The 10,920-nt window shown below is 71.1% G+C and overlaps 1 protein-coding gene across 1 annotated transcript; it reads right to left on the reverse strand.

The window, feature by feature from the left end:
- Positions 1-302: 302 nt before the first annotated feature.
- Positions 303-10,787, reverse strand: LOC136000771 (steroid 21-hydroxylase; the record flags this gene model as incomplete). The annotated part of the gene is given in 11 exon segments (XM_065654727.1): positions 303-624; positions 1,709-1,812; positions 3,003-3,172; positions 4,437-4,622; positions 5,690-5,776; positions 7,283-7,390; positions 8,106-8,179; positions 8,182-8,200; positions 9,475-9,577; positions 9,579-9,624; positions 10,694-10,787. Coding segments are annotated over 11 exon segments (1,233 nt in total), but the record flags the coding sequence as incomplete, so codon positions are not given.
- Between the last annotated feature and the right edge of the window lie 133 nt (positions 10,788-10,920).

Consider the following 10,920-nt stretch of genomic DNA (forward strand, 5'->3'; position numbering starts at 1 on the left):
GGTCACGCAGGGGTCACGTTGGGTCACGTGGGGTCACACAGGGGTCACACAGGGGTCACGCAGCATTACGCAGGGGTCACGCAGGGGTCACATTGGGTCACGCAGGGGTCACGCAGCATCACACAGGGGTCATGCAGGGGTCACGCAGCATTATGCAGCATCATGCAGGGGTCACGCAGGGGTCACATGGGGTCACGCAGGGGTCACGCAGCATCACACAGGGGTCACGCAGGGGTCACACAGCATTATGCAGCATCATGCAGGGGTCACGCAGGGGTCACGTGGGGTCACGCAGGGGTCACGCAGGGGTCACGCAGCATCACACAGGGGTCACACAGGGGTCACGCAGCATTACGCAGCATCATGCAGGGGTCACGCGGGGTCAGGGGGGCCCCACGGGGGTCAGGCGCACGCGGAACGGGGCGCAGCGCAGGACGGTGCCGCCCCGCACCCCCAGGCTGGGCAGCGCCCCCGGGGCCGGCGGCTCCAGCCGAAAGTCCCGCAGGATCCGGCCCAGGAACACGAGCAGCTCGGCCCGCGCCAGCGCCTCCCCCGGGCACGACCGGGCGCCGCAGCCGAACGGGAGCAGCGCCCGCGCGGGGGCCCCCGGCGCCAGGAACCGCTCTGGGGGCGCGGGGCGTCAGGGCACCCCGGCGGCCGGGAGGGGACCCAGGCGTCCGGGAGGGGACCCAGGTGTTCGGGAGGGGACCCAGGCATTCGGGAGGGGACCCAGGTGTCCGGGAGGGGACCCAGGCGTTCGGGAGGGGACCCAGGTGTTCGGGAGGGGACCCAGGCATTCGGGAGGGGACCCAGGTGTCCGGGAGGGGACCCAGGTGTTCAGGAGGGGACCCGGCCCAGAGGGGGTCAGGGGACCCAGGCGTCCGGGAGGGGACCCAGGTGTTCGGGAGGGGACCCAGGCATTCGGGAGGGGACCCAGGTGTCCGGGAGGGGACCCAGGTGTTCAGGAGGGGACCCGGCTCAGAGGGGGTCAGGGGACCCAGGCGTCCGGGAGGGGACCCAGGCGTCCGGGAGGGGACCCAGGCATTCGGGAGGGGACCCAGGCATTCAGGAGGGGACCCAGGCATTCGGGAGGGGACCCAGGCGTTCGGGAGGGGACCCAGGCATTTGGGAGGGGACCCAGGTGTTCAGGAGGGGACCCAGGCGTCCGGGAGGGGACCCAGGCATTCAGGAGGGGACCCAGGCATTCGGGAGGGGACCCCAGCCACCCCAAGGGGTTTAGGGGACCCAGGCATCCGGGAGGGGACCCAGGTGTTTGGGAGGGGACCCACCCACACAGGGGTCAGGGAACCCAGGCGTCCGGGGAACCCAGGTGTTTGGGAGGGGACCCAGGCGTCCAGGAGGGAACCCACCCCAGGGGGTTCAGGGGACCCAGGCGTCCAGGAGGGGACCCACCCCAGGGGGTTCAGGGGACCCAGGCGTCCGGGAGGGGACCCACCCCAGGGGGTTCAGGGGACCCAGGCGTCCGGGAGGGGACCCACCCCAGGGGGTTCAGGGGACCCAGGTGTCCGGGGAACCCAGGTGTCCGGGAGGGGACCCACCCCAGGGGGTTCAGGGGACCCAGGCGTCCGGGAGGGGACCCACCCCAGGGGGTTCAGGGGACCCAGGTGTCCGGGGAACCCAGGTGTCCGGGAGGGGACCCACCCCAGGGGGTTCAGGGGACCCAGGCGTCCGGGGGACCCCGGCGTACCGGGCAGAAAGGCGTCGGGGTCGTGCCAGGTGTCGGGGTCCGTCTGGGCAGCCAGGAGGTTGGGGACCAGGATGGAACCGGCCGCAACGGGGACGCCGCCGACACTGGGAGGGGACGGGGCGTTGCTGGGCCATGCTGGGCTCTCTGGGATCTGCTGGGATCTGCTGAGCCCTACTGGGATCTATTGGGGGTCTGCTGGGGCCCCGGGGGCTCCTGCTGGTCTAACGTGGCTCCTGCCCGTTCACACGGGCTGGGCTGGGCTGGTCTGTACTGGTCTGGGCTGGTCTGTGCTGGTCTGGGCTGGTCTGGGCTGGTCTGGGCTGGTCTGGGCTGGTCTGTACTGGTCTGTGCTGCTCTGGGCTGGTCTGTACTGGTCTGGGCTGGTCTGGGCTGGTCTGTACTGGTCTGGGCTGCTCCGGGCTGGTCTGGGCTGGTCTGTACTGGTCTGTACTGGTCTGGGCTGGTCTGGGCTGGTCTGGGCTGGTCTAAAGCGGCTCCAGCCCATTTGCACCAGCACAGGCTGCTCTCGCGTCCCCGGGTCTGGGGTACCTGGGGGGGAACCTGGGGGGCACCTGGTGGGGCACCCGGGGGTACAGGGGTACCTGGTGGGGCACCCAGGGGTCCGTGGTGGGGGACCTGGGGGCACGTGGTGGGGGACGCGGGGGTCTGTGCTGGGGCACCCGGGGGTCCATGCTGGGGGACGCGGGGGTAACTGGTGGGGCACCCAGGGGTACGTGGCGGGGCACCCAGGGGTACAGGGGTACGTGGTGGGGGACCCGGGGGTCTGTGGTGGGGCACCCAGGGGTCCATGCTGGGGCACCCAGGGGTACAGGGGTCCGTGCTGGGGCACCCAGGGGTACACGGTGGGGCAGCCGGGGGTCCGTGCTGGGGCACCCGGGGGTACAGGGGTACCTGGTGGGGCACCTGGGGGTCCGTGGTGGGGCAGCCGGGGGTACATGCTGGGGGACACAGGGGTACATGGTGGGGGACATGGGGGTCCGTGCTGGGGGACGTGGGGGTCCGTGGTGGGGCAGCCAGGGGTCCGTGCTGGGGCACCCGGGGGTCCGTGCTGGGGGACGCGGGGGTACCTGGTGGGGCACCCAGGGGTACAGGGGTCCGTGCTGGGGCAGCCGGGGGTACATGCTGGGGGACGCGGGGGTCCGTGCTGGGGCACCCATGGGTCTGTGCTGGGGTACCCAGGGGTACATGGTGGGGGACGTGGGGGTCCGTGCTGGGGCACCCAGGGGTACACGGTGGGGCAGCTGGGGGTCCGTGCTGGGGGACGCGGGGGTACCTGGTGCCGCGGGCGGCGCGGTGCGGCAGCCCCAGGGGCGCGGGCGGGCGCAGGCGCAGGGTCTCGCTGAGCAGCGCCTGCAGCAGCGGCAGCCGGAGCGCGTCCCCCGGCCCCGGCGTCCCCGCGGGGCCCAGCTCCCGCAGCAGCTCCGCGCGCAGCCGCGCCTGCAGCTGCACACGGCCACGCGTGGGGCGCCGGCACGCGGGCACGCCGACACGCCGACACGCGGACACGGGGACACGGGGACACGGGGGACGCGCCGACACGGGGACATGGACACGGGGGACACAGCGACACGGGGGACACAGCGACACGGGGGACACAGCAACGCGTGGGACACACCGACATGGGGACACGCGGACACGCGGACACGCGGACACGGGGGATGCGCCGACACGGGGACACGGACACGGGGACACACGGACACGTGGACACGCGGACACGGGGGACGCGCCGACACGGGGACACGGACACGGGGGACACGCGGACACGGGGACACATGGACACGGGGGACACGCGGACACGCGGACATGGACACGGGGGACACAGCGACACGGGGACACGCGGACACGGGGGACACAGCAACGCGTGGGACACGCCGACATGGGGACATGCGGACACGCGGACACGGGGGACGTGCCGACATGGGGACACGGACACGGGGGACACATGGACACGGGGACACACGGACACGGGGACACGGGGGACACAGCGACATGAGGGACGCGCCGACACAGGGACATGGGGGATACACGGACACGGGGGACACGGGGGACACAGCAACACGGGGGACACAGCGACGCGTGGGACGCGCCGACACGGGGACACACGGACACGGGGACACAGGGGACACGGGGGACACACGGACACGGGGGACATGGGGGACACGGGGGACACACGGACACGGGGGACACAGCGACGTGTGGGACGCGTGGACACGGGGGACATGCGGACACGGGGGACACACGGACACGGGGGACACACAGACACACGTGGGACACACGGACACGGGGGACACACAGACACACGTGGGACACACGGACACGGGGGACACACGGACACGCATGGGACGCACGGACACGGGCACGCGCGGGACACACAGCACAGGCACGTCACACGTGTCACACGTGTCACACGTGTCACAGCCCCCACGGGGACACACGGGGGTGACAATGGGGGGGACGCGGAGGGGACCAAGGAACCGCGCGGGGACACGGCCGCGACACGCGTGGGGACACGGACACGGCTGTGACACGCGTGGGGACACGGCCGCGACACGCGTGTGGCAGCTCGGGGCGGCGCAGGGGGACGGTGACGGGCACGGGGGGGCACGGGACACACGGGGGGGCACGGGACACACGGGGGGGCACGGGCAGGGCTGCGACACGCGGACACGGCTGCGACACGCGGACACGGCCGCGACACGCGTGGCACCTCGGGCCGGTGCAGCAGGAAGGCCACGGCCCAGCCCAGCGCGGCCGCCGTGGTCTCGGTGCCCCCGATGAAAAGATCGACCAGGGTCATGTGCAGGCGGGCGGGGCCCAGGGGACCCCCCCGGACGCCGGGGTCCCCTCCCCACAGCGCTCCCAGCACCGTGTCGGCCGGGGGGGACGGGTGTTCCTGCGGGGACACGCGTCAGCGCCTCCCGGACGCCTGGGTCCTTCCCCGATGCCTGGGTCCCCCCGGATGCCTGGGTCCCCCCGGATGCCTGGGTCCCTCCCGGACACCTGGGTCCCTCCCAGATGCCTGGGTCCCCCCGGACGCCTGGGTCCCTCCCAAACGCCCGGGTCCTTCCCCAATGCCTGGGTCCCCCCGGACACCTGGGTCCCCCCAGATGCCTGGGTCCCCCGGACGCCTGGGTCCCTCCCAAACGCCCAGGTCCTTCCCGATGCCTGGGTCCCCCCGGACGCCTGGGTCCCTCCCGGACACCTGGGTCCCCCCGGACGCCTGGGTCCCTCCCAGACACCTGGGTCGCTCCCGGACACCTGGGTCCCCCCGGACGCCTAGGTCCCTCCCAAACGCCCGGGTCCTTCCCCAATGCCTGGGTCCCCCCGGACGCCTGGGTCCCTCCCAAACGCCCGGGTCCTTCCCCAATGCCTGGGTCCCCCCGGACGCCTGGGTCCCTCCCGGACACCTGGGTCTCCCCGGACGCCTGGGTCCCTCCCAGATGCCTGGGTCCCTCCCAGATGCCTGGGTCCCCTCGGACGCCTGGGTCCCTCCCGGACGCCTGGGTCCTTCCCCGATGCCTGGGTCCCCCCGGACGCCTGGGTCCCTCCCGGACGCCTGGGTCCTTCCCCGATGCCTGGGTCCCCCCGGACGCCTGGGTCCCTCCCAGACACCTGGGTCCCCCCGGACGCCTGGGTCCCTCCCAGATGCCTGGGTCCCTCCCAGATGCCTGGGTCCCCCCGGACGCCTGGGTCACCCCGGACGCCTGGGTCCCTCCCGGACACCTGGGTCGCTCCCAGACGCTTGGGTACCTCCCGGACACCTGGGCCCCCCCGGACGCCTGGGTCCTTCCCCAGTGCCTGGGTCCCCCCGGACGCCTGGGTCCCTCCCAGACACCTGGGTCGCTCCCGGACACCTGGGTCCCTCCCAGATGCCTGGGTCCCCCCGGACACCTGGGTCCCCCCGGACGCCTGGGTCCTTCCCCAATGCCTGGGTCCCCCCGGACGCCTGGGTCCCCTGACCTGGTGCTTCCTGATCTGCGCCTCCACAAACGCGTCGCGTTTCTCGACCAGGCGCAGCAGCTCCCGCAGCCCCGGGTTGGGCAGCACCTGGGCCGTATGGATCCCATAGGGACCTTATGGATCCCGTAGGGACCCCCAGGGCCCTAGAGAACCCCCTTTCCCCATGGGAGCCCTATGTCTCCTCTCAGCCCCATAGAAACCCTATAGCTGCCCTCTCTGGGCCCTATGGACCCTATAGACCCCCTTTCCAGACCATATAGACTGTCCCCACAGCCCCATAGAGCCCTGTGACCCCCCCCAGCTCCCCCCCCAGCCCCATAGAGCCCTATAACCCCCTCCCACCTCCTGCCCTCAGCCCCATAGAGCCCTGTACCCCCCCCAGCCCCATAGAGCCCTATAACCCCCCCCAGCCCCATAGAGCCCTGTGGACCCCCCCCAGCTCCCCCCCCAGCCCCATAGAGCCCTATAACCCCCCCCAGCCCCATAGGGCCCTATAACCCCCTCCAGCTCCCCCCCCCAGCCCCATAGAGCCCTGTGACCCCCCCAGCTCCCACCCCCAGCCCCATAGAGCCCTATAACCGACCCCCAGCCCCATAGAGCCCTATAACCCCCCCAGCTCTTCCCCCAGCCCCATAGAGCCCTGTGACCCCCCCCCACCTCCCACCCCCAGCCCCATAGAGCCCTATAACCCCCTAGCCCCATAGAGCCCTATAACCCCCCAGCTCCCACCCCCAGCCCCACAGAGCCTGTACCCCCCCCCAGCCCCATAGAGCCCTGTGACCCCCCCCACCTCCTGCCCCCAGCCCCATAGAGCCCTATAACTCCCCCCCAGCCCATAGAGCCCTGTGACCCCCCCCAGCTCCCCACCCCACCCCATAGAGCCCTGTGACCCCCCCACCTCCCGCCCCAGCCCCATAGAGCCCTATAACCCCCCCCAGCTCTCCCCCCCAGCCCCATAGAGCCCTGTGACCCCCCCAGCTCCCCCCCCAGCCCCATAGAGCCCTGTACCCCCCCAGCCCCATAGAGCCCTATAACCCCCCCAGCCCCATAGAGCCCTGTGACCCCCCCAGCCCCATAGAGCCCTATAACCCCCCCAGCCCCATAGAGCCCTATAACCCCCCCCAGCTCCCCCCCAGCCCCATAGAGCCCTGCGACCCCCCCAGCCCCATAGAGCCCTATAACCCCCCCAGCTCCCGCCCCAGCCCCATAGAGCCCTATAACCCCCCCAGCCCCATAGAGCCCTATAACCCCCCCCAGCTCCCGCCCCAGCCCCATAGAGCCCTGTGACCCCCCCAGCCCCACAGAGCCCTGTACCCCCCCAGCCCCACAGAGCCCTGTACCCCCCCCAGCCCCACAGAGCCCTACAACACCCCCAGCCCCACAGAGCCCTGTACCCCCCCCAGCCCCACAGAGCCCTACAACCCCCCCAGCCCCACAGAGCCCTGTACCCCCCCCAGCCCCACAGAGCCCTGTACCCCCCCAGCCCCATAGAGCCCTATAACCCCCCCCAGCCCCACAGAGCCCTGTACCCCCCCAGCCCCACAGAGCCCTGTCCCCCCCGGCCCTGTGACCCCGTGGGTCCCGCGGGCTCACGCGCAGCGGCGGCAGCAGCTCCAGGGCCTGGACGCTGCCCCTGCCCCACACGTCCAGCAGCTCCACCAGGCAGCGCGCGAAGGACCGAACCTCCCCCTCGGGGGGCAGCTGGGGGGCCCGGACGCCTGGGTCCCCTCTGGGCCCCCCCGGATGCCTGGGGGTCCCCCCCCTCCCCTGGCCCCAAAGGCCCAGCCTTGGACACCTGGGTCCCTCCCCAGATGTCTGGGTCCCCCGAACTCCTGGGTCCCCCAAAAGAACAGTCATTTCCCCCCCCCGGACGCCTGGGTCCCTCCTGAACCCCTGAGTCCCTTCCCCAAATATGCAGGTTTCCCCGCCCCGGACGCCTGGGTCCCCCCAGAACCCAAACAGGACCCCTCCCCCCCGCTCCAAAGACACATCCCCGGACGCCTGGGTCCCCCTCTGAACTCCTGGGTCCCCCTCTGAACCCCTGGGTTCCTTCCCCAAATATGCAGGTTCCCCCGCCCCCCGGACGCCTGGGTCCCCCCAGAACCCAAACAGGACCCCTCCCCCCCCCTCCAAAGACACATCCCCGGACGCCTGGGTCCCCCTCTGAACTCCTGGATCCCTTCCCCAAATATCCGGCTCCCTCCCGGACGCCTGGGTCCCTCCCGGACGCCTGGGTCCCCCAAACTCCTGGGTCCCCCAAAAGGACAGTCATTCCCCCCACCCCCCCCCAAGACAATCCCCGAACTCCTGGGTCCCCTCTGAACTCCTGGGTCCCTTCCCCAAATATCCGGCTCCCTCCCGGACGCCTGGGTCCCTCCCGGACGCCTGGGTCCCTCCCGGACGCCTGGGTCCCCACCAGGTCCCCGAAGAGGAGGCGGCCGATGGTGCTGCAGGTGTGGAAGGCGAAAATCTCAAAGGGGTCCAGGGGGTCCCCCCGTGGGAACGCAGCTCCTGGGGGGGGCAGAGGGCGTTTGGGGGGACCCCGAGGGGCTTTTGGGGTCCCCGGGGGGAGACAAGGGGCTCTAAGGGGGTTTGGGGGCGATTTAAGGGGATAGTGGGGTTTTGGGTGTCTGGGGGGTGTAGGGAGACCCGAGGGGGATTTGGGGCCCCTAAGCAGGTTTTGGGGTGTCGGGGTCCCCACGGGGATATGGGGGGGGCTCAAAGGGTGATATCGGGGAGCAGGGGCATTTGGGGTGCGGGGGGTGGTTTGGGGGTCCCGGGTGATTTTGGGGTCTGGGGTGGTTTGGGTCTGGGGTGGTTTGGGGGTGCAGTTTGCGGGGTGCTTTGGGGGTGCAGGTGATTTTGGGGTGTGGTTTGGGGGTGCAAGGTGGTTTTGGGGTTTGGGGTTCAGGGTGGTTTTGGGGTTTGGGGGTGCAGGTGGTTCTGGGGTTTGGGGTTCAGGGCGGTTTTGGGGTTTGGGGTGCAGGTGGTTTTGGGGTGCAGGGCGGTTTGGGGTGCGGTTTGGGGGTGCAGGGCGGTTTTGGGGTTTGGGGGTTCAGGGTGGTTTTGGGGGTGCAGGGCGGTTTTGGGGTGCAGGGCGGTTTTGGGGTTTGGGGGTGCAGGGCGGTTTTGGGTGCAGGGCGGTTTGGGGTGCGGTTTGGGGGTGCAGGGCGGTTTTGGGTGCAGGGCGGTTTTGGGGTGCGGTTTGGGGGTGCAGGGTGGTTTTGGGGTTTGGGGTGCAGGGCGGTTTGGGGGTGCAGGGCGGTTTTGGGGTGCAGGGTGGTTTTGGGGTGCAGGGCGGTTTTGGGGGTGCAGGGTGGTTTTCGGGTGCGGTTTGGGGGTGCAGGGCGGTTTTGGGGTGCAGGGCGGTTTTGGGGTGCGGTTTTGGGGTGCAGGGCGGTTTTGGGGTGCAGGGCGGTTTTGGGGTGCGGTTTGGGGTGCAGGGTGGTTTTGGGGTGCAGGGCGGTTGGGGGTGCGGTTTTGGGGTGCAGGGTGGTTTTGGGGTGCGGTTTTGGGGTGCAGGGCGGTTTTGGGGGTGCAGGGTGGTTTTGGGGTGCGGTTTTGGGGTGCAGGGCGGTTTGGGGTGCAGGGCGGTTTTGGGGAGCGGTTTGGGGGTGCAGGGCGGTTTGGGGGTGCAGGGCGGTTTTGGGGTGCGGTTTGGGGGTGCAGGGCGGTTTGGGGGTGCAGGGCGGTTGGGGGTGCGGTTTTGGGGTGCAGGGTGGTTTTGGGGGTGCAGGGCGGTTTTGGGGTGCGCTTCGGGGTGATTTGGGGCCCGGGGGTCTCACCTCGCTCAGCAGCGCCGCCTGGCGGCTCAGGAGGGGCCGCAGCCGCCCCCCCGCCCTCCCCAGCGCCCCCCGGGCGGCCGCGCGTTGGAAACGCCACCCCGGGGACCCCCCCGAGAGCCAGGTCCTGACCCCCCCGCGACACCAGAGCCCCTGGGGACACGGGGACACGGGGTCATGGGGGGACACGGCGGGGACAGGGGGGGGACAGGGGGTCATGGGGGGGACAGGAGGATATGGGGGGGACACGGGGACAGGGGGTCATGGGGGGACACGGGGACACGGGGGGACAGGGGGTCATGGGGGGGACAGGGGGATATGGGGGGACACGGGGACAGGGGGTCATGGGGGGTCATGGGGGACAGGGGAGGGACAGGGGGTCATGGGGGACACAGGGAAATGGGGGGACAGGGGGTCATGGGTGGGCATGGGGGGACAGGGGGTCATGGGGGGACATGGGGTTGGGGGGGGACATGGGGGGACAGGGGACACAGGGGACAGGGGGTCATGGGGGGGACATGGGGTTGGGGGGGGACATGGGGGGACAGGGGGACACAGGGGACAGGGGGTCATGGGGGGACATGGGGTCATGGGGGGACATGGGGTCATGGGGGGACACGGGGGGGACAGGGGGTCATGGGGGAACACGGGGTCGTGGGGGGACAAGGGGACATGGGGGGGACAGGGGGTCATGGGGGGACACGGGGACATGGGGGGACAGGGGGTCATGGGGGGACATGGGGACATGGGGGGACACGGGGGGACAGGGGGTCATGGGGGAACACGGGGTCATGGGGGGACAAGGGGACATGGGGGGACAGGGGACATGGGGGGCACAGGGGACACGGGTTATGGGGTCGCGGGGGGGGACACGGGGGGACAGGGTCATGGGGACACGGGGGGACACGGGGTCCCCCCAGCCCCATAGTTCCCCCTCACCCCATAGCCCCCCCCCCCATAGGGCCTCCCTGGACCCCCAGCCTCCCCGGGGATCCCCAGAACCGCCCCCCCAGTCACCCCAGGGACCCCAGACCCCCCCAACAGGGCACCCCCCCCAGCCCCATAGTTTCCCCCCCACCCCATAGACCACCCCCCCACCCCATAGGACCCCCTGGACCCCCCGCCCCCCCCCGGGGACCCCCAGAACCCCCCGAGACCCCGATGTGGGGGGTCACCCCAAGGACCCCGTAGCCCCCCCCCAGCCCCATAGGGCCCCCCATACCCAGGTAACTTGGGGGGCGCCCCATCCAGACCCCCCAGTTCCGTGCCAGCGCCTCCCGGATCGTGCCCACCGAGCTCAGCACCAGCACGTCTGCGGGGAAATGGGGGGCTGGGGGGACCCCAAAACCGGGGGGGACCCCAAAAAGGGGAGAGAAGGTTGGGGAGTCCTGGGGGGGGCAGTGGGGTCCCCAAGGGGGAATTTGGGGGGGTCAGATTTGGGGTCCCAGG

Source organism: Caloenas nicobarica, chromosome 35 (assembly GCF_036013445.1).
Source record: "Caloenas nicobarica isolate bCalNic1 chromosome 35, bCalNic1.hap1, whole genome shotgun sequence".
NCBI classification, from domain to species: Eukaryota; Metazoa; Chordata; class Aves; order Columbiformes; family Columbidae; genus Caloenas; species Caloenas nicobarica.